General features: G+C 36.4%; 1 protein-coding gene across 2 annotated transcripts in view; it reads left to right on the forward strand.

The window, feature by feature from the left end:
* LOC127034208 (transcription initiation factor TFIID subunit 4-like) overlaps positions 1 to 25,043 on the forward strand; it is a 208,924-nt gene that overhangs the window by 42,154 nt on the left and 141,727 nt on the right. The window contains exons 8-10 of one of the 2 annotated variants that reach the window (XM_050922813.1): positions 511 to 616; positions 5,267 to 5,381; positions 17,203 to 17,372. In XM_050922813.1, the coding sequence (XP_050778770.1) occupies positions 511 to 616; positions 5,267 to 5,381; positions 17,203 to 17,372 (391 nt within the window). The remainder of the gene's footprint in view (positions 1 to 510; positions 617 to 5,266; positions 5,382 to 17,202; positions 17,373 to 25,043) is intronic. The other variant, XM_050922814.1, reaches the window with a different exon arrangement.

A 25,043-nucleotide genomic window follows, 5' to 3' on the forward strand; every position in this document is an offset into this window, starting at 1 on the left:
TGACTGCAAGTCTTGTGTAACCATTTGAGATTTAACTTTCGATATTTATTAAAAATGCAGAAGTGTACTAACAAAAATAGTAAAAAAGGGAAAAGCCTATGGGGCTGTAGATGAACACCACTGAAACTAGTATGAAGATTTCCTAAAATGTTTTTCCTTCTTAGTAAAATTGTATTTAAAAAAAACCCCAGAGCTTTATTTTTGATCTCACACCTATGAAATACAATATTTTTGGATCAAGAAAATGACTTTTTTGCCAAACAATATTTATGGTTATTCTTTTTCAAAAGCATACTGCTGACGTGTGAGAGAGAGTGTGTGTGTGTATACATATACACACACACCCACAAAATCACATACATTACAGAAATATGACTTTTGTCACCAACTGGCTGTGGTTTAGAGACCCACATGCTTAAATTAGTAATTATATATGTAAATATATATATTTACACGTGGTGTGTGTTTGTATATAGAGTATAATATAAGTATACTTTTTTTCAATAATAGCAGATTATCCAGTCAACATCTGCTCAAACTGTGAAACGAAACCCTGCTTGCCAGACTACCCAGATTAGGATGCCAGTGGTAATAACTCAGACCATTAGACCACAAGGTATGGGTTTAAATGTTCTAGTGAGTTTATGTTACATTTGTATGAATTTAATTGTAATTTTATTACCAAGTAGTAGCATGGGGAAAACTGAGCATTGACATTGGCAGGCTTGACATTACCTTTTACATTTTCCTGGCTGAAAATGCATGTTTTCACGATATAATTTTGACCTATTTTTCTGACTGATATAGCTAACTGTTCTATAACTACTAATTTAAGGCTACATCCTAAATTGCCCAGGTTGCACTTAGCAGTTTCGAATGAAGTGAGGGGTTTGGCTTTTACTGTTTTATGGTATGACCTTTTCCCCTGATGTGGGAAAGACTTTCTTCACTTTTCTGATGCAGCCATAAGAATGTTTTGGTTTAATCTCCCTGCTTTATCTCTCACCCTTGAGGCCACACATTGTAGCCACTGTCTTTCCAGCTGCAGAGGACCAGGTAGGACATTTGAGAAACTTTTCAGCTAAACGCCTTTCATCTGCTGCCAGAGTCACTTTTTGTGTTGCCAGAGACTGAGTGCTGAATGCAGCATGCCTAGCCACTGACAGTCTGGGGTGCAAGAGGCTACGTATGGAACCAGGATGCTCCATACAGCTGTGCAAAGATAGATTAATGGACTGGCTTGTTCTCTCCTCCTTATTCTCCCTAGAGGTTCTTGTGTGTATTTCCCAGCACCCCTTTATTACTTGCCATCTTTAACCTTGTTTTTCTTTACAGTTGTCAAATATCTTTTTGGATGCAGGCAGTTAGATAACCGAGTATTTGTAATGGTATACAGAGCTTGTCATCTTAAGGTCTTCAGTCTGAATCCAGTCTAGATTGGGAATGTCTAAAATCATTATTGTCTATCTGATGAATAATTTGGTCTCTCCTGTTGCCCATGCGCAAATATATACATCCTAAACCCGCCATTACAATTAGCACCATTTGACACTCTGACTGGCCATTCACTTCAGAGAGGCCAAGGGTTGCCTGGACATGGAGACTGATCTATCTTTTCATGCTTGGGACTGCTTTCTCCAGTCAGGGTTGAAGTCAGTTTACTTCTTAAAAGAAGTATTGGATTGACAGCACTGACACTAAGGATATGTTCTCACGACCCGCCGGATCGGTGGGTAGTGCTCTATCAGGGATCGATTTGTCACATCTCATCTAGACGCGATAAATCGATCCCCGAATGCACTCCCCGTTGACTCCGGAACTCCACCAGGGTGAGAGGTGGAAGCAGAGTCAACGGGGGAGCTGTGGCCATCGATCCCATGCCATGAGGACGGGAGGTAAGTCGATCTAAGATGTGTCAACTTCAGCTACGCTATTCTCGTAGCTGAAGTTGCGTATCTTAGATTGATCCCCCCCCCCCAGTGTAGACCAGGCCTAAGATCCTAATTTTATTAACACAAAAATTGTTTACTATGTAATGAGAGTGCAAGCTTTCACACTCGGAATCCTGATTGGTGTACCTTAATGTGCGAAGGTTAATTTGATTCCTATGCCCATTCAGTGCTTGACCTCTGTGCTGAGAATGCCAACAGTGGTACTAATGGTGATGGAAGTTTGCATGATGTGGACATCTCTCTGTTAAACTATGGCTAAAAAGCACATTTATTTCATGTAGCCCATTGATTGGCCATGAGGTAGTAACAGGTGGTATTCACAATCTTGCCTAAAGATTCTTAGCGTAATTCTTAGCATTTATATAAAGCTTTACACATTCAAAGCATTTAGAAACATTAATTCTTAAAACTCCCCTAAATGAGATGAGTATTATCATCTCTGTTTACAGGCTTGTTTGCATGCAAGTTATACTGCTTTAACTATCTCAGTTTAGTTAAAACAGTACAACCCCCTAATGTGAACACAGTTATGCTTGTGTCTTACACAGTATAATGCATTCCCCTCTCCATACAGGAATAGGTATAGCAGGACAGAGAACCTTTATCCTAGTATAACGAGGTTTGTGCTGCTTTAACTTTATTGGTATAGTTAAAGCAGTACAACTTTTCAGTGTAGGCAGACTGTCAGGTATCTTTATAGTTGTATAACTCTGTCCACATGAGGGGCTGTACCGGTATAACTGTTTAAGTAAAAATTCACACCCCTTATTGGAGTAATTACACCAGTACAAAAACAGTGTAAACCAGGCCATGCAGCTGGGGAAACTGAGCTAGCGGGGTGTAAAGTAGCTTGGCAAAGGCCACACAGTGAATCGTTGGCAGAGCCAGGATTAGAACTAGGCATCTACTGACAGCTAATCTCAGGCTCATTCCTCCAAACCCTGCTGCCTATACTTAAACCTGTGACCTAATAGTGAAAGACTCAGTATGTCATTATCAGTCTCTTAAGGTATCCAGTCCAACAGCTGATTTTAATTTACAAATGTTACTGCAAATTGTGTTGGGCTGCCTTAATAAACAAAGAGATCATTATCAAGGTTTCTATCTTTGCTTTGGGCCTTGCAACAACAAAGTATGCAACCTAGGAAATTGTTGCTTATATACATACAGTAGCTGTTAAAAATAGAAAAGGAGGTATACATCATCCCAGATTTAAAACCTCATACTTAATTACATTCTATCAGATCCAGTTGAGAAAATTCATATGCATAGGGTGAAGGCAAGTGGAATTTAATTCTCTATATACAGTTTAGATATGACAGTTTATATATGTTTAGGTTGCTTTCAGGAAACTAAAGGATTGACTACTGCATTGCTGTACTTTCTTGTAATATTCTTGGATCAAAGTTTAGCATCCATTGAAAAATCAAACTATTGATGCTAATTAATTCTGGATGAACATTACTACTATTTAATTACTTTATTTTTAACATTATACACTAAATCTGTTACACCTTGCCAGCGCCATTGCAGTTTTTTTATTATTAATGCCCCTTTGAGTCTCCAAAACAGAAATAGCACATGCTGACCTATGTCAATTTTTCTTCTATTTCATTCATTATCCCATGCTTTCCAGTTCACTCAATAAAAAGTGTTCTAATTAGTTTACTTGAAATAGATACATGAGTTGACCAGGTAAAGGATTGATGCTATTTGTGTCATCTCAAGGATCTTCAATATGTCACAGTACATGTTCATTCCCTGGGTCTAGAAACTGATGGCCTAAATCTTACTGTGGATTTTCCAAGACTGAGGCTTCATACAGAGGTTTCTGTAATACACAGTAGACTGAGGGATTGAACAAAAACCGTCAAATAAATTTTGTCTTGAGAGCTCAGACTGAACAAAGATCTTAGAATTAAAAAAAAAATGCTGTCCTCAGTCAAGGCAAACCCTTTTGTTACAGAAAAGCATACGTTGTTAAATAATTTATTAGTTCAGCTAATCATACTTTAGTTTTTAGGACTTATGAAACAAAAAAATAATATAAATCACAAAAATTCATGAAAGCATGCCCACTTGCAGATAATAAATGAGTCATAAGACTACTGCAAGAAGGTCTTTCAGATAATTTTGAAGGTATCTCAAGGTCTATTACATACAATAATGTGTATGTAACTCATTAATAGTAATTGAGATTTGTAAGCATGAAAAGGGAAGAATTTATCAATTCAGAAGACCTTAATTTTTAATATCTTATACATGCCTAAAAAGGGCTTGCACTGAAGAACGATAAAGAGAATCAGACTACCTATAGCCCGAATAGATGTGACTAATAAAGTATATAAGCAGTAAACTAAAGTATCACTTAAAAATGTAAAAATTCCACTTGATCAAAACTTTTTAATTCAAGCCCTGGTATAATGTTTCCTTGCATTGATCATCCAGAGCTCTATTGCTTTGTGGTAATTTTTATTGCTAATTAGTAACAGAAAATTGTTATATGTTTTGGTTGGAATTTTCTAAAACACTGATGGGAATTAGATGACCATTCCTATTAACTTTCAATGAGGAACTGCGTGCACCTAGGCCCATTTGAAAATCTTTACTTTGATTGATATAACCATGTATTTGAAAGTATTTTTTCATAGTATAGATACAGAAGTGAACTGCTTACAAAATATTTTTTAAATGAGAAAAGTGTAGGGCTTTAAATAGGATTTTATTTCAAATTTTACATATTTTTATGTACTGTGTAAAACAGTAACTCAAATTGTTTTTTTAACTCTGAAAATGTGTGGTTGTTCATTGTAACAAAGTAAACCATTATATAGGAAAAAAGAAAATATATTTTACTTTTCAAAGACAAAATACTACAGTATTATTGAATATCTTTAAACATGATTTTTACCAAAACTCTTAGATGGTACCTCTCGCTTATCCTTTAAAATAAATTATTTCAGTTCCTGTTTGCTTATTCTGTGCAGATTATGTAGAAGAGTAGCTTACTGGTAGTTGCAAACATACTTATTGCCATTATATTAATAATATAATAAATATATTAATTAGTCAGCTATGAATAATAGTTTGCAGTGTTAGAATCTTTAATTTTTTCACAAGTAAATGTTGAAAAAAAGTTAATATTCATCTTTATTTCTTAAATTGTTCTCTCTTCTTCAGTAATGGAACCTTTAAAAATAACAACTTGCTTTTGTTTGCAATTTAGAGACAGTTAAATTTAGTTCCTGGACAGAAGGTTCTTTGATGTAAATTGTCTAAGACAGCTCATAATAACATTGCTTGGTGTTTTTCAGGCACAGTAGGGAAGGCACCAACAATACAAGCCAGCCAAAGTCCTGGGGGCTTTGGTGTTCAGGTCTCTGCAAATCAGAAAAACAAGTTGAATGACCCTGGAGGTGGATCTTTCAGGTAAAAACAAAAAACAACAACCCCCTTCCTCACACACACAATTTAGAATGGGCTTAACACCAGAGGGCAGTATTTTATAATAATTCCTAGATTTCCCATGCACTTTGATTGGATGGCAATCTGCTTATTTAGTTCAACTTCTTTTTAAAAAAGGAAAGATGCCAGAGTTTTTCCCCCAATGCAGATTTTAAAAAATATTTAATAAACCTTACAAATCAGTTTTGTGAATATGATTTTTTTTTAGTAAAGGAAGCTATATAGATGAGGTTTTCATAAGTGTGCAATACTGTTATTTTTATTAATCAGATTTTAACACTCATATGAAATGTACCTTGTTGAGATGATCCTAACTGTGACAGCAAGACATACTGTATGTGGATAGGCTTGTGCAGACCAGCTGCAGGTATGAAGCCTAGGGAAAACTCTGTTCTTTTGAACTGATGAGAGAAACTTCATTGCCTTATTTGCTGTTGATGTGATTTGTTTGCGTGGCACAACTTGGGGCATTCTGTGAGTTCCTGTAGTGGTCAGGAGCTGCAGAAATTCAGCCCAGTAGCAGGGTTTACTGAGCTGTTATGCCTATTATTGTGAATACCCTTTAAACTTCTATAAATATTATTGTACATTATGTATTTTGAACATTTTTAATACTTGTAATGGAAAGCTAATGTTATATTTGCTGTTTTTATCTCCCTCCCACCTTCATTTTAATTTTGTTTAATGGATGTAAGTGCATTTTAATTCCTTTTAAAATATTGCCCTTTTTTCCTATTTATTTGCTAAAATGGGAAAGTATTCTTAGACTGTCACATTCTTCCTTTAGGATACTTACTCTGATCTGACCTCATCAAACCAGTAATTAATTGACGAGCTTAGACTTTTACAGGTAGAGTTAAAGAGAATTCGTGGGACGTTGTGAAATATCTCTGCTCTGAGGCATGTCAGCATTGCAGCTAATAGCAGTAGTACTTAGTATTAATGTAGAAGCAAAATCATTCAATTTTTTATTTTCCAATGCACTTGCCTCCCACTGAGTATTTAAATGATTTAAAATGTATGTTGGGTTCAATTGTACTGTCTTAATAAATATTTTTTGTATTAGTAAGCAACATAGGCATTTATTCTTCGTTAGCATGGCTTTCAATTTTACATACACCAAAAGGGACAGCATTTTTTTTTTTACTGGATGTTGTAAATTGTGCCAGGATTGATTCTTTCATTCACTTAGTTTATACGTGGAATATATTAGATTAGTTGGAATTGTTAATTTTCCCTAGGGGAGAAGCAAATGCTCAAGGCACTGATTGATAAATCAATAAATCTTTAGTGAGTTTGGTAAATAAGCTGTCAAGAGTGTATGTCATTTTTCCTCTAGAGAATAAATTTTAGTCAGAATGAATGTGTTTATTTTCTTGCATTGTTTTCTTGTTCAAAATAGTAAGACACAATGCTGAATTTAAATAAATCCACAAAATTGCAAGGATTTATTAAACAGTAGTAGAGATCGAGTTTTTTCTTGATATCTTAACAAAGAATTCTGTTGTTTGCATATTTGCATTTCAACCCCTAACCTCTCCTGAGGACAAATAGATGTCTGACTATTAAGCCTAAAGGCATAGAGCTGGAAATCTGTATTAATCCTCTGAATGCTGACTAGTTTTCCTCAACATTCCCAGCGTGTGTGAAGAATGTGTTTGTAGCCAGAAGGCAAACTGGCATCTAAGCAGAGCAAAAATTTTGAAAAATAGTTGTGTTATGTATAAATTCATTTTACCCTCGGTGCTTTATTATTGCAATTTTGTTTCATTATTTCATACTCTTTCTTTAAAATAACTTACTTTAGTTTTTTAGTCTTATGGGCAAAGGGTTGGTCACTAGTAATAGACGTGTGAACTTTATTTTTCTAGACATTTTCTTTTAATCATGTAAACACTAAGTCTATCATATCTTGCTGAACTATTTTTCCCAATATAAAATGTTATTTACTGAAGTGAATGTGAAGGATTTATACATGCGAGGCACATGTGAACTGAGGGTTTCACAAATGGTAGCTTAGCCTTCAATATTGACAATAATTAGTATGGTAAAAGTTAGATTCACGGTGCATTGTGGAGTGATGGTTAGTGCTCTGTAGTTAAGATGGAAGCTAGTTTCCCTTCATAAACCCAGTTGTCAATCCCCTAACTTCCCCAAAATAAAACCCACATAACTTCATATATTGGTTTATCTTGGGGTAAAAGCTCATCCTGGCTAAAATTTGTCAGGGAAAAATGTGAAGTACCCCTTTCATGTGTATGGTTTTGTTACCTGTGATGATACCTAAAGATGAACATTATTGCCATAGGCAGGCGCCAGTCTTGTTTAGGGGCCTTCAGGCACTACTATAATACCAAAAATATAATAGTATTTCCCAAGTATTGCTTTCCATAATCAGGGAGGAGAGACAAACAGAAGTCTCCTTGAAATCCACAAGGGGCCTCACCATTGTGATCTAATCTGCTACCGGGGTTCTCAGACTGGGTGTTCGGACCTCTCAGGGGGTCATGAGGTTATTATATGGAGGGGTCATGAGCTGTCAGCCTCCACCCCAAACCCCGCTTTGCCTCCAGCATTTATAATGGTGTTAAATATATTAAAAAGTGTTTTTAATTTATGAGCGGGGATCTCATTCAGAGGCTTGCTGTGTGAAAGGGGCACCAGTACAAAAGTTTGAGAACCACTGTGCTATGCTAATCTGCCAATACAACAATCTTGGGAAGTATATATTAAATTCTTTGATAGTTGGATTTATAAATTGAGATGATAAATGGCTAACTCTAATGACAAGTGTTTGGAGATGCAGTAGTGACTCCATAATTGAGATTGCATTTACGTTTGCACATTGAGCATGGTTTACATTGTTTCTTTGCATAAGCATAGTGAATAATATAGTGTAACCTCCCCAAATTTACAGCACTTACTCTTTGAGTACAGAATTAATTTTCTGAAAATCTGATTTTTTTCTCTTCTTTATGTATGTTGGGAGGGATAATATTGTTGAATTGAAAGTTAGTGTGTTAGACAGAGTATTAATGTTTTTGAATGGTTGAGTATCATAATGGTAGGGTGGGCCTGAAAGTATGCCTTTACTTTGTTTTACTGGTTCTTAGGTGTTTGTGGTGTGAAGAAATACTCCAGAGCAATATCAAACCTAAGTTAACCAAGTATTTGTGAGAATAACTGTATTAAGACTCTACTTAACATTGATTTCTGTGGCACACTACTCCTCACCCCATCACAACTTGACATGCGTCTGTTTGTTCATTGACTATGGTTCCTTATCCAGTTTTCAAATCAGATGAATTCATTGTCTGTATCCAAGCTATCATGAATTATGTTGTAAATAATTATTTGAGGGACAGGTCTGAGTGGAAAGAGTAACGCTTGATTGGATAGATATATTGTAATTAAATTAGGGCTGTCAATCGCAGTTAACTCACACAATTAATTCAAAAAAATTAATCAAGTTAAAAAATTGTGATTAATTGCACAGTTAAGCAATAGAATACCAATTGAAATTTATTAAATATTTTGGATGTTTTTCTACATTTTCAAATATATTGATTTCAGTTACATCACAGAATACAAAGTATACAGTGCTCATTTTATATTACTTTTGATTTCAAATATTTGCACTGTAAAAATGACAAACAAAAGAAATAGTATTTTTCAGTTCACCTCATACAAGTACTGTAGTGTAATCTCTTTATCATGAAAGTGCAATTTACAAATGTAGATTTTTGTTGTTGTTACATAATTGCACTCCATAACAAAACAATGTAAAACTTTAGAGCCAATATGTTCACTCAGTCCTACTCCTTGTTCAGACAATTGCTAAGAGAAACAAGTTTGTTTCCTTTATGGGAGATAACGCTAACTGCTTCTTATTTACATTGTCACCTGAAAGTGAAAAGAGGTATTTGCATGGCACGTTTGTAGCTGGCATTGCATGGTATTTACGTGCCAGCTATGCTAAACATTGATATGCCTCTTCATGCTTCGACCACTATTACAGAGGACATGCTTCCATGCTGATGATGCTTGTTAAAAAAAAATGCGTTAAATTAAATTTCTCACTGAACTCCTTGGAGGAGAACAGTATGTCTCCTGCTCCATGGTTTAACCCACATTCTGTAATATATTTTGTGTTATGGTAGTCTCGGATGACGACCCAGCATATTTTGTTTGATTTAAGAATACTTTCACTGCAGATTTGACAAAACACAAAGAAGATTCCAATATCAGATTTCTAAAAATAGCTGCAGCACTCGAACCAAGGTTTAAAAATCTGAAGTGCTGTCCAAAATCTGAGAGGGACGAGGTGTGGAGCACGCTTTCAGAAGTCTTAAAAGATCAACACTCTGATACAGAAACTACAGAACCCAAACCACCAAAAAAGAAAATCAGCCTTCTGTTGGTGGCATCTGACTCAGATGATGAAAATGAACATGCGTCAGTCCACACTGCTTTGGATAGTTGTCGAACAGAACCTATCATCAGCATGGACGCATGTCCTCTGGAATGGTGGTTGATTCATGAAGAGACATATGAATCTTTAGTGTATCTGGCACATAAATACCTTGCGATGCTGGCTACAACAGTGCTATGGTGAACACCCATTCTCACTTTCAGGTGACTTTGTAAACAAGAAGCGGGCAGCATTGTCTCCTGAAAATATAAAAAAAACTTGTTTGTCTGAGCAATTGGCTGAACAAGAAATAGGTGGACTTGTGGACTGAATGGACTTGAAAGGCCTTAAAGTTTTACATTGTTTTACTTTCGAATGAAGTTATATTTTTGTACATAATTCTGCATTTGTAAGTTGCACTTTTGTGACAGAGGTTGCACTACAATATTTGTTATTAGGTGAGTTGAAAAATACTATTTGTTTTTTTACAGTGCAAGTATTTGTAATAGAAAATAAATATAAAGTGAGCACTGTACACTTTGTATTCTGTGTCGTAACTGAAACCAATATATTTGAAAATGTAGAAGACATCCAAAAATATTTAAATAAATAGTATTCTATTATTGTTTAACAGCACAATTAATTTATTTTAGTTAACTGCGATTAATCGACAGCCCTAATCTCTACAAAATGTTCTTCACCGTTTCAGACATTTTGAGATGTTGGTATTGTATACCCTGCTTTTTTCCTTTATGTAAAATAATTTAAAGCAGGATTATGGTAACTTTACTCACAATGGGTACCTTACTCCACAAATAGTTCCAGTGAGTACAACAGGACTAATTGAGGATTAAGGTTCTACGAGAAGTTTATAAAGTATTCATAAATCTGGCCATTAATATTTTTGCACAAACTTTTTTTGGTTTCTATCTCAGTTTTTAGATAACTTTGGTAGTTTTGTCTGTTTCAAACGTGAAGTGATTACATTTCGTGGCAGAATTTGGAAAACTTAGTCTTCTCTGAAAACCATATAATCTAGTTAAAACACGTTCAGTGCATCCTGTTTCTCTGTAAATTAAATCTTGAAACTTGAATCTTGAAAACCTGAAATCATTCTGATTTAAAATTATAGGGCAATGATTAAAAAATGTTATTTGCTGATGATGATTGTGGTCGCACATTAGCCTTTTAGGTGAATTTTAACTTCCTATTTTTTTCACAGTTATTTTACAGTTTTTTGAACTGCACAAAAGTATGTGGTGGTAGATTTTTTTTGTTTTTTAGCTCTCCATTCCATTTTCAGATTTACTCCTTTTCCCATCCACCTCATGTACGTTTAATAATTAAAAAAAGGAATGTTAAGGGACTGGGACTGTAATAGGGTAATCAGTGATCCAGCCCCGAGTGAAGTGTGATTAAAAGGCATCATCTGGCTGATCTCATTCATTATAGAAGACAGACCTGCCAGATTTAAAACAAAGAAACTGCTGTGACTGGCTATGGGGAATACTGCCAATGTAGATTTGTTTTATTTGAGATGGGATAGATAGGTATAGTGGTTATCTAGGTTCACCTCCCTTTTCCAAAGGCCCCATATTGTTCTGAGCTATATTTCAGAGCTGGCTGTATGTGACCTCTGAACCTCATCAACACCACTCCTGGTGCTACCAGAGTAATGTATTGTGGAACCTATGCCTATAAAGCGAGAATAAGATTCCCCTGAAACTCTGAGCTCACTTTTAATGTTGGAGGCCAACACCTGTGGTGTACTGCCATTGGTCCATGAACCTTTAAAATAAGAAAGTCAGGGTTAATAGTTGCACGTTCACAAGTAGACTTCATCAAAAGCTAGTTTAGACTTACGTTGGAATGGCCAAAGACACAACATCTGAATCCTTCCCCAACTAAAGCCGTTGGCCTCCAACATTGTCACAAATCTTTTAATATTTAAAATAATATGGAGGGAAAATATATGTAAAAACAAAGCTCTGTTTACTCTCTCTAATTTAATATTTTAGAAATAAAAGATCAATTTTATAATTGAAATAAGACACTCCAAACTGGGTGATGTAGTGGCATATTGGCATAGTCAAGTGATTGAATCAGTCTCCTAGGACCTATCAATATTCTGCTGCAAATTGCAAAGCGTCTTGTCCTGTTCAGATAGTTAAAATGGATGCCATCAATGATTTTACACTCAAAATTGTACATGACTTAAAACTTTTGATGTAGGGCTTCCAGATTCTCTGATTTTCCAAAGAGCTATTTCAAGCTAGATACATGTACAATTTATTTCATATTCCAAAATAGAAAGTTGTAAATATGTGTCGTAACTCCAGTTCTAGTACCAATATTTTAGTACTTTCTCCAAAATAGATGTGTAACTCACTGGCAAAGTATGTGGCATGTCCACCACTACAAGTTAGTCCATATGGAGAGTAACACTATAGCCTGCTCCCACCAGCATATACTCCACACAGTCCAAGTGGAATAGGTATGTGCTATGTATCTGAAGGTTTTGGGTTCAAATCCTGCTGATAAGTATGAGAAAAAGTGTATGTGATAACGTATTTAAAGACAGTATCATGCACAAAGAGGCTGGCTACATGACACTGGCTCTCCTCTCTGTTTCCACATAATCATTAAAATTACATTAAGACAACTACATATATATATTACTTTCCTTCTTAATTTCATTTTTTCATGTAAGCAATGCTATAATTGCCCCAGTATTTCCTACATGAATGGAGGAAAGGCGGTTTGTGTGATTACATGTGGGAGGGAAAATGGTCCATGAGATCATCTCTCTGTTAAGATGTAGACAACGTTATGAGCTTGAGGGGAAAAACCAGTCCTACACTAATAAATAACACACACAATATTGTGAGGCTGCTTCCAATACCCTAAGAACTGTACAATACAACAAAAGTGGGAATCATCAGCTACTATGCTATGTTGTACCTTTAGAGCACAGTGTGATGTGCAAAGGAACCTATAGGGGAATAGATAGTAACTATCAATCTAACCTACCACAGGATGGCATCTTTGTTCCATAGAATTACTACTGAAAACCTAATGATCTGGAGTGAAAAGTTGACTTTTATAGGAAACAGTTGAGAAACAAGGTTTGCAAGTTTTTTGTCATTTCTTCTTAGAGTATCCAAAACCACTCTACCCTCCATTCTATAATTCTTCAAAATAAAAAAAAAGAAGGGCCGGGAGGAGGAATGACAGACTACCGTTAGACTGGAAGAGTCAAATCACCAATTACTATTACAATTTGCTTTTTCTACCTTTCCTGTAATATTTTATTTTCTGCACAACTATTGATAAATAATTAGCAAGTGAGATGCAAGAAAATTATTCTATCCACAGGTTCTCCTGATGTATTAAACTATTAGTGCTACTGAAATGCTCTAGATAATATCATTGGAACCCCTCCAGAAAAAAAATAGTTTATTGCCACTAATTGATGCCTATTTTATTTTGTTTATAATATATGGACTCTAATCTTTTATTCAGAATTTGTATACTTTTAAAAAAATATTAGGTGGCAAAAGTATCATGCAGAAGAAGGGGAAAGAGTTGAGTGCATCTCTAGAAGATTAAATATAAATATAAAGGATAAACTTTTTAATGTAAACTTAGCATTCCACTTTTTTGTGATGTTTATACATCATCCCTGCAACTTGACAGAGAGGGTTTAAGGCAGTGAATGTTTTCAGCAGTACAGTGACTCATGGTGGCATTAGAAAGAGCAATAAGAATTTATTTTTAAATTGGTGTGATAAGACCACATTGTTTTTTACAAACAGAAAATATTGACTCACCCCTCTTTTTTGTAGCTTTACAATAACAATAATAAGGAGCTTTGCTTTTTTTTTTCTTTTTTCTTTTTGGTAGCCCGGGGGTGGGGGGCACGAATCACCATGATAATTAGTAAAGAGAAAATAGTTTAGCATTGAAATAGTGATGAGTAATACTGTACTTGGTAGGGTCTGTGATCTGGCTGTAAAAATTGTCACATGTTCATGATTCAAATTGACTTTGATAGAACTGTTTTGTCCAAATGTATATATGAGTTCCATTTATGCATATTTACATAATTGTCGAATGTTAGTGCAAGAAGTAATCAGTTATGGTGATGATCCCTTTGTATAATATATATAGTTGTACTTTTTAAATTTTTACAGCAAATAGGGTTATCTTTTCCCTCAACTATTTATATTGATGTTTTGGGTTAATAATTTTCTCATGGATCACAGGCATAGACAATAATGCTGACATTATACATAAATTTCCAGTTACATTGCTGTTTTAAAGCCAGTGTTACTATTAGACTGTGGTTTAGGGATTTAAACCTGTCTCATAAGTGAATAAAGTTCTCTACCCTTTATTCAGATAGTGTATGGAGATTTCTTTTTGTGCTTTTGCCCTTGATTCACTTTCCTCAAATCCTAATCAGCACCATCTCGCAAAAAGATTCCACATCCACAGTCTTGTCCCTCCTGAGGAAAAAAATAATCTTGTCCTTTGCCTGTGCGATTTTCACCAGCGGCAATAGATTGATAAGGATTATAAGATATGGAGTGCTCCAGTGGGCTTCATTTCAGCAGCAGAGATCATAGCCTTTCTTCAGGGCCATGGATGATTTTGCTGTATGGCCAGCAGGGTGATGGATCCCCTTGATCTGTGCACTCTGGTGTCAGCCCCCACCCATGCACATCTTACTTCATTATCCCCCTGCTTGTGCACGGGGCATCAAGCCAAATGGAATCACATACACTCAGAAGGCAATTCTGTTGTATGTGTTGCCGTCGTATAACCTGCCGTGTTATGCAGTTCAGTGAGACAAATATAGTCTGATGGTGGATTCCTAGCCAAAGACTGAACTGCAGTCCAGTGGCAAAGAAATGAGCTGCTAGTTTCAGTTCATTTCTCGGTAGGAAAGTGTGCACATCAGTCTTTATATTTGACTGTTTCAGAAGAGAAGACAAAGATCGAGTGTGAATGGTGAAGTGTGTCCACCAGAGCAGGGTTAGAGAACACTGATGGAGCATAGAGTTTGTGGAACATTACTCTGCTGTTACTCAGGCCATATCTGTTTTGAGGATAAATGGGATTTTTTCAGTCGTTAGGGTATCTCGTACCTTTCACTAGCACTACGTTCAATAAAGTGAAGTAAAAGATTTTTTGTAAAATGAATTACTATACGTTGTGAGGTTTATTTGACTGTATTATTAAGACTGGTATCTTTAGACTCTTTCACCTGCAAAATTCACATGTAGATTTTACTTTTTTCCAGTAAATTGTACATTTAAAAACTTCAGAATTTTTGAGTTTTGCTGTTACAGTATCTTCAAAAGCTACCCTACAGAAAGAATGTTTATCAGGGGCTCTGTTAGGACTCAAATAATGTAAAAAAATAGATTTTTACTTATTGTTAAAGCATAGTAAGGTAAATAGTTCAGTTCCTGCTTACTATTGTGAGGCAGGTAGAAGGAGAAACATGGATAGAACACTAAAGAAAGAAGAAATGAGCATTCCCAAAGGTTAATGGGAAAGGGATGTTCCTTACAATTATGTTTTGTCTTGAAAATTCTGCCAATTATTTTGTGATAAATGTTAAAGCTATGGTAATCATACAAAATAGCATTTGTAAAGGGCAATGTTAAAACCATTGCACAGTTTACTTTGGTGTTAGTGTTCAATTAAATTTCAGTACATGACTAATCAAGATGCACAACAAACATTTCAGTCAAATATAGTAATACTTCTAACTTACCTTTTTAAATAAATGTAATTTTCCTTATCTATTTATACATATTTTTTTTTCAAACCTTGCAGTTGTTTTCACTATCCAGTTTAAAAATTCCAGTTGTCTGAATAGAGAGAGTCAATCTTAGGGCTTTTAAGTCATTACCAGTAAAACTTTTTTGGCTTCTTAAGGTTAAAGAACAAAATTTGTTTGCCTGTATGTCATATTATGAACTTTTGTTGGAAATGGAGAATACTTTCTCTATTTTTATGTTAGAATGAATATTTGATGGAGGTGAAACTGCCTCTCAGAGACCAAATGCTGGAATCACAGGCTGCAAATGTGAAAATGCTAAAGGTTCTTGTAGCTTTCCAAATTTTTCTATACAGATGTGTATACCATAGGTCCTGGTTGAAGTGAATGCGATGACATTGGCTGTATGTCTGTGTAGAAGTTGACATAATGTAAGTTTTGCTGCAAGATGCTTGCAAAATCCCATGTTTATCATAATGGTTTGGGAACACACCGATAACGGTGTCAGCATTTATTGTGTTTGCATTTTGCTTGTTAGAGACTCTGTGGGCTTGTTCTACATATACAGGGTGTTATACAGAGTGTAAATGCAATAGTTCAGAGCCATTTCTGTAAGAATAACTCTAAGTCTTTTTCTTCCTCACTGCATTCCAGATTATTAGTATCCTGTATGGCATCTTTGTAAGTTAGTGCTTTGTTTTCATTAACTACACAACCAGGTAAGCTTAAACAGCTTTGTAGTATCATCAGCACCTTTGTTTTAGTTCTAATTGGAGGTTTGAGCCTCCAGCCTATTTGTTCTAGATTCACTTATTCTCCATACCAGTTTATCTAACCATGTGTTCATGTTTGTGATTATCTTCACATGGTCCAATATTCAGCTAAGCTCATATAGCTTGGCCAGAAATGGATCTTCAGTCTCATGTGATCTAGTTTTAGCTTCTCTGAAGTGGTGCCAGTTCCATCACAGGTATTAAGGTTTTTACACTAAAAATTTTGGTATGTGGTTTGTTTCCTTTTTTTTTTCAGCATTTTTGTGAGATTTGTTGTTCTCAATTGTAGTTTTAATAAGGGTATCTCTTGAACCTTGAGCAATTTGAAATAACACAGTGTTTTAGTTTCAGTGTCTGTGGGTTTTTTGTTTTATTACTTTTGTTGATTGACCCCCTACTTCCAAGCCATCATTGTATGGGGGGGAAAGTGAGTGCCTTATGGTCTGCGGTCACTACTAACCTTTGTCAGCTGGCCACATAGCTGTCATTGCTATTGCGTTTCTCATCAACTTCTGGCCAAAGGAAAGCTGCCCATATAGAATTGTGGGTGTTTCTGTCCATGCTGCACACACCACTTTTTTGCAGATTGCCTGATGTTGAGTGGTCAAAGAGATATGTTCCATTAAGTTGTTTCTGCGTCTTGAATATTCCATGATAAGGTAGAGCCAGGTGGCTGTGCCAATAAACTGGCCCCTCTTCTCTCTTCTGAACAGGAGCATTGCATGATTATTCCCTTTAAGGGAGGCAGTTAATTTATGAAAGTTACTGTATCGCATGCAAAATTATCTTTTGTTTATGCTTTTGTTATAGAGATGACGATGACATCAATGATGTTGCCTCTATGGCTGGAGTTAACCTTAATGAAGAGAGTGCCCGAATTATGGCAACCAACTCCGACTTGGTTGGAACCCAGATACAGTCTTGTAAAGATGAACCCTTTCTTGCTGCTATCCCTTTACATAAACGAATACTAGAAATGGGTGAGAAGCATGTCATTTGCTTTCGGTAGTATTGCCTTTGGAAGCTGTTCAGGTTTAGTCAGTGTCACAATACGTGGTAGCATCCAGCATTGATATAATTAAGGTTCTACAAGCATTTTTCATTACAAAAGTATCTTGACTGTGTCAAACTGTATCAAAATGACACTTTGGTATTATAATCTACTTGAAGATCTCCAAACTCTTTGCAGACATTAAGGAAATAAACCTCCCATTGTCCCTGTGAAGTGGGGAAGCATTATTATTCAGATGTTGCCCTGACCAAGATGAGGCACAGAGAGGTAAAGTGACTTGCCCTAGATCACAGCAGATATCTAAGAATGAGTCAAGAATAGAATCCAGATCTCCTGCTTTCCACTTCCTATGGTTTGCAGAAGACAAGTTGTTTGCTTGGATGTATTTTCTTCATACAAAAAAGATTTAAAATGTATTAATCCTATTTTTAACATCTATAACTATTTTAAATTTTTGTGGTGGTTTTATTTGCTATGGTATGGATAAAAATAAATTATCTTTTTATTGACAGTTGGGCCTGAATGTTACCAGTTCTTTTCAGAATTAAAAACAAATTAAAAAGTAAACACTCAATTAGTGACATTTAAAAAGTAGCAAGAAATTATGCTCAGTATTTATTTTATGTTACTCTGAACTAAGTTAAATGTGGTGGCCACATAAGATCTAAAAATGTCAGGAAAACAAAAATTTATTTTGACTTAAGATAAAATTTTAAAAGCCTCCCAAGTCCCATTTTTAAATGTGATTTAGGATCTTAAATACCATTGACATTCAATGAGACTTGGGTTCTTCAGTGCCCAGGTCACTTTTGAAAGTGGGATTTAGGCTCTTATGTTACTTAGGTAACTTTGGAATTTTTACCTGTAGTCTCATATTTCTTAAATTCAGCGTAAATGTATGGAAACCCTTTTACACTCTGACAGGCCCTCATCTTACAAAGACATTTTCATGTGCTTTGCTTTACACACTGTAAGTAGTCCCTTTGCAGTACTGGGGCCGTAGCGAGGAACAAAATGCCATGTAAGTCCACAATTATCTTATTCCAGTGCCCTAATGATGATGTCATCATATGAAGTTACTATAAGAAACTAGTAATGCAAATTTTGGGAATCTGGTGGTTGCTGTCTGAGATTATGAAGTCCACAAGCTTTTAGTGCAAGTCTTTGGAAGCACCATTGTAAGGCCTGCTGTAATTGTACTGTATACTGGTGCAACAAAACAAAAGGCAAAGAAAATTAGACCTAATAACTGGAAAGTCACTAATAAAGTTGCCATGCAAGCCTTAATTAATTCTTCTGGGTATAACAATTGTAGCCCAACATGGAGTTGTAATTTGAAGTGTCAGGCTTAGAAGACTCTGTACATACTTTAAGAGCCACAGAACACAGCACTCTTCACCATTTGCCTTTTGGGGTTTGCTCGTCAGAGAAGCAAATCCCCGTGGCTGTTTTTTTGAAACTTTATTGGCTTTGATAATTGAAAATGAAACTTTCAAAGCTTTTAAAAGCAGCTGCAGGGATTTGCTTCTCAAAAGCAGTGAATCCAAGAGAGTGGTCGCTCCTAGTGAGCTCTTGCTGCTGTTTCTGGAGCTTTATATAGTCTTTTGTAGTTTTGAAAGTGGCTTTGGGGTTCACTAGTGGCTACTATTTAGTATCCATGGTTCTTGAGGAGAGAATTCCTGCAGCTGAGTTTGAAGCTTTAAAAGCTTTGTTTTCACTGTGTGTGGCCAGATTTTGTTGCTCTCACAGGACCACACAAAAATCAGTAGTTTGTGCTACGGGGCACTTAAAATAATGGGATTGTATGAGTATCACAAAATCAGTCTGACCATGTGTTGGTATGCCTAGGCACACAAGGGCTAAACAAAGGAGACTGTCACATTCTTAGACACACTAGGAAAAGAAAAGTCTCAGATAATTGGATCCACTATTGTCTTATGGTTTTGTATTATGCCTATTGACAAACAAGGTAAAATACACTTTTTTTCTTACTTTAATGTATCTGAATATGGCTTAAAATTGGGACTTTTTTCTATCTTGAAAGCATTTCATATTTAATAATCACTTTAGTATTTAGGGCACCTTTCTAATGTTCCAGTAAAAGAAAGAACTGTGGTATGTACAGTATCAGGACACTGCTATTCATTCCCTATCTCAGAAGCTGGTTCTTTCAAGTTTTCTGTAATATTAATCCCGGCTCTCTCATCTCTGAGCAAGAGCTCTGTAGAGAAACTCGGCAGTGTTCCCCAAAGGCTGTTTCAGAGATTATGCTTCCATTCACTAGAGTCAGAATATAAACTGCTAAAGTGAGAGCAGATGCTATGCAGTCTTTGCCAGTTACCACCAGCCAAATGCCTCAAAGTTATAGTAAAAGAGATTTCTTCTTAAAATATTGTAAATTCTTATCTCTACAGTAACTTGGCAACATTATAGTCCATAGCTTTATTTTAAATATAAATATTATCAATCCTTCTAAATATAAGAAATAGCTGAAAGATGCATTAATACAAATAAACTACTTCATTGCCTAAATTACTTCCTTCTCTGTGTGCCTTTGTGTCTTGTCATCTTTGACTAGCAATTGTTGCCATTTGTTCATCTATGAAGGCAAGGATTTTGATTGATTCAACCTCTGTCTTGATTCAAAATCAAGAATGAATGTTTTTGCACTGGGCAATGTATTTTGTTGCCGCTCTACCCAGGATCATAAAGCTTAAAACCTGATTCTCCTGCATGGCAGCACAACACAATGGCATACACAACAGTCTGCCGTCTCTTTTTTGAAAGGCTACAATTTTTCTTGTGCTTGCTGGTGCTGTATATTTTTATTTGAAAGATCCTTATGCTTGCTCCATTAGCACACCTGGATAGTGTTGCCTTGATGAGCTGAGAAAATTTGATTAGCCCCATGCCATGGCTGCACTTTCCCAATAAATAATAATGATAGTTCCTAGTTTTCATTTGGGAGAAAACACAGAAAAATAAAGTTGGATCATTTGTGTTTGTTTTTTTTTCTTCCATTTTTTAGTTGTTCTTTGATTATTTTTTGGTGGATAGGGACTATCTCTTAGCTTTATTAGCTTTTAAACAGTAGCTGTTACGTGGACATTCTTTGAATTGAGTTTCCGTTGTGCAATAAACTGGCAGCACCACAATATACATAATGTGTCACGGCTCCTAAGAGGATTATTGTAAGAGTGAGTTTATTGTTTTTGCTTAGTAGCAGTTTTGGTAAAAGTAGAATCCCCTTGATTCATCTTATGTATAATTGCTGCTTGATTGTGAGGCATATAAAAATTAGGCTGCAGTTTATTTTATATTGCATTTAAATTAAAAGTAACAGGACCCAAGTAAAGGGTGAAACAAAAGAAGAATTTTTTTATATACATTGACAACTGAAACTAAGAAAAAAGGGAAAAGGTACAAGAAGAGAAAGAAGCAAGGAACATCCACGATCACTGTTAATACATAGTAACAAAAGAAGAACTGCATACATAGTAGGAAGCATGAAAGGTAAATGAGAAGTCATACAAAATATATGACCATAACAATGTCTAAACAACAGAGGCGTTAACCTTACTCTGTGCACAACTATAGTGGGCCTTCAAGGAAACTTGAAGGATTGTAAAAGCTGTACATGGGGGAAAAAGCCTGGTGAGGCAACTAGTCGATTTTCTTGCCAATGCAGGATCATTCTCTGCTGTTCATTTTGTAGTGTGTCAGGTGGCCTAATGATAAATATTGTTAGTAATTGGTTCCCATCACCTACTGTTTTTGGGTGGAACCATCTCATTTTCTATGGAAATCCTGATAGTCATCCTAAATTTTCCTTTTCTTAACATTAGCCCATTAAATGGGACAATGGGATAAAACTCTAGTCCCCTCCTTTTCTCACACACCTCCTTTCTTGGAAAACTATTTAGGAGAATATCTCTGTACCTGTCTCTGTAGAAATGATGAGCCCTACAACTTTATTTGGCCTTCAAAAAGCCCTCTTTTGGGGTTTCAGGTCACCAAAATGCAATCTCCCGGTAATCTTAGGATTTGTAAGAAAACACAAATTCCCACAGCTCAGTCTTGACTCCACCTGACTTCCCTTTCTATTTACAGCCCAACCAAACGACACCACAGTCTATATCTTGCTCTTACTTTGACTACTCCAGAATGTCATAGGTTAGAGTGACATGGCCATGTAATAACTCAGTTACAGCAAGAATAATGAAACATAAGCCTGAAATACTGTTCTTTGGCTTATGCTATTCTTGCTCTCTCTCTCTCCATATAGGGCAGTTGGCTAACCAGAACCATTCGAAGTGTGAAGTACTTAAAAATACGTATATATATGGTTATAGGTGGAGATGGAAGTAAAATCTACTATCAGCCATATCTAATTCAGAGTAACTATCCATTTTATTTAAATATTTATTAAAGATGATAGCTCTTCATTCGTAGGAAGTGTCATGACTAATTTTCATCTCCCATTCATTCAAAGTTATTGTTAATTTTGAGTTATGAAATTAATTTTTCTTAAAGATTTGTCTGTTGATCAATGATCAAATATTTATATCTCCTTGTTGTCAGAGACTGTTTTATGCAAAGAAAACTCTCACTTGAGAAGACACAAGGTACCTAATTTTTCCTATTAATATGAGTATTGTAGCACTTTTCTTATTCTAAATAAATCTCTTGGCAGGGAAACATATCCTTCAAGAAATCTGAAAATGCATCTCTTTAATGTGTCCAAATTCTAATGGCCTAGATAGTCGAAGGCCGAAGGTTATTCCTAAACATAGTGTCTGCAGGGCAGCTTCGTATGATACTTTGAAAGCCATTGTTTGTCAATATTAAAATTGCAAGGATTAGGTTCAACATAATTTAGATATACCCTGTTCTTACTCTTCTTGTACTCTTCTCTAAGGCCTGGTCTACACTACCATTTTAAGTCGAATTTAGCAGCGTTACCTTGATTTAAGCCTGGACCCGTCCACGTGACGAAGCCCTTTTTTTCGATTTACAGGGCTCTTTATATCAATTTCTTTACTCCACCTCCGACGAGGGGATTAGCGCTGAAATAGGCTTTGCCGGGTCGAATTTGGGGTAGTGTGGATGCAATTCGACGGTATTGGCCTCCAGGAGCTGTCCCAGAGTGCTCCATTGTGACCACTCTGGACAGCACTCTCAACTCAGATGCACTGGCCAGGTAGACAGGAAAAGGCCAACGAACTTTTGAATTTCATTTCGTTTGGCCAGCGTGGTGAGCTGATCAGCATACGTGACCATGCAGAGCTCGTCAGCATGATGTGCACATTGCTGGGGCACATTGCCCAGCCCGTACTTTGTGAGAAGTCTATGTCCATGTCTATGTCTGCATCACTCTTGTCACTGCACTGCCATCGCCTCCTCGCCTGGTTTTGCTTTTGCAGCGTTTGGTTCTGTGCTGAAAAAAGGCACGAAACAATTGTCTGCCATTGTTCTGACAGAGGGAGGGCCAACTGATGACATGGCTTACAGGGAATTAAAATCAACAAAAGGGGTGGCTTTGCATCAAGGAGAAACACAAACAACCGTCACACAGAATGGACCCCTAAAGAATTGAACACAAAACCCTGGGTTTAGCAGGCCGTTGATTTCACAAAACAAATCAGGTCAATTTCTTGTTTTGATCCATCTATCTTTTGCATCTTAGGCTGGCAGCAGACAGTGCAGTACGGCCGCAAGCCATCATAATCTCATGGGTGCTCGGCAGAAGATGGGAATGACCTGGCTGAGTCACTCCCATAAATGCCCAGGCGCCCCGACCAGTCTCACTGAGGTTGGCTAAAAGAGCACCCAGAAATATGATGACGATGGCTACCAATCGTAATGCATGGTCTGCTGCCAAAAGGCACTGAGCTGCTGCTATGTAGCAATGCAGTCCCACGTCTGCCAGCACCCAGGAGATGTACAGTGACGGTGAGCTGAGAGGGCTCCATGCTTGCCATGGTAGGGTGTCTGCTCAGGTAACCCAGGAAAAAAGGCGCAAAATGATTGTCTGCCATTGCTTTCACGGAGGGAGGGAGGGACGGAGAAAGGGATCTGACGACATGTACTCACAACCACCCATGACACTGTTTTTGCCCCATCAGGCACTGGGATCTCAACCCAGAATTCCAATGAGCAGCGGAGTCTGTGGGAACTGTGGGATGGCTACTCACAGCTACACACAGTTCAACGCTCTGGAGGTCGACGCTAGCCTCGGTACTGTGGATGCAGTCTGCCGACTTAATGCACTTAGAGCATTTTGTGCGGGGACATGCACAATCAACTGTGTAAAACGATTTCTAAAAAACCGACTTCTGTAAAGTCGACCTAATTTCGTTGTGTAGACATACCCTAAGTTCTGTCCGCCAGAATATAGACTGTTCTTCTGCCTAAATGAGTATTCTTCATAAACACATTCTTGGTTCTTGTGCCACCTGCATGAATGTATGATACAACACACAGAAAAATCTTAGAACTAAAAGCTTATCTAGGACTCTACATTCTGGAGGCACACAGTAATGGCATCATAGAGGAAAACAGCTGTGTGTATGTGTGTATGTTTTAAACAAATAATCTGAATGCTCTAGAGGGCATTTGATATTGTGTTAGAACTGCCTAGAAAATCTGCTTGGCCTTGTTCCATGAAGAGCATTCCAATAGGTTTTAAAGCCTTCTGTCTTATTTTCTCTGAGCATTTGTTATTAGTTTAATAAATAATAAATATAGGCATTCTGTCATCACTGTTTTGTCTGCCTGTTTATCAACAGTTACATTTGTGTTTGAATAAGATACTTGTACTACTGATGATGCTCTTTTAGAGAAGGAACAGTGCTAATGTAAACGTATACTTATGTCTGTGTTTGGTTTACTGTTAATGGCTTTTATATCTGGTTAGATTATAGTTGTTAGTGTTCTCATGTTTTAAGCCATGGGATTGCCCATCAGATAACTATGCGTATTACTTTTTGCTTCTGCTTTCTTCCATCACACTGAAAAGATTTTGTTGTTTTTACCATTGGACTTCTTTATTCTTGAACTAATTTGCCTTCAAACTGAAATGCTCCTTTCCATATCAGTTTATCTACCAGCATCTTTCTGTCATGACCCTCCCCTCCCCCGCATATCTGTGGAAATTACCCTTGACTGTTTTGGAGGTAGTTTTAACATTTGCATAATGTTCCTATGAAATGTTAGTCCTCCTCAAGCATAGCCTTATGGAGTCATGTATTGTCCTAACAACATGGGCAGTCCTGATCCCATGAGTGAAATTCTCTGATCCCAGCTGCCTCTTTTAAGCAAGAGGTTTTGTATTAGGTATCGTATCATTTGATTTGAAAGATTGTTTGCATGCCAAGTCTGTGAACCTTTTCCAGCTCCCATAAAGGATCCTTAATATATCATTTGTAGAGACATGACATAGACTGCAGTGGATGTATATATGAATTTAGCGTTTGAAATGTCTGTAGTTTCATATCACTGTTAGGGAATGCACAGATCTATCAGTCGAAGTAAAAGGGTAATTATCTCATTGAGTTAATTTGATATAAAAATTTTCAGATTAGAAAATTTGCCATAATTCTACATATTTAACGTGCATGCCCAGATATTCAAAGTTAGT

This window comes from Gopherus flavomarginatus, chromosome 14 (assembly GCF_025201925.1).
Source record: "Gopherus flavomarginatus isolate rGopFla2 chromosome 14, rGopFla2.mat.asm, whole genome shotgun sequence".
Taxonomy (NCBI): domain Eukaryota; kingdom Metazoa; phylum Chordata; order Testudines; family Testudinidae; genus Gopherus; species Gopherus flavomarginatus.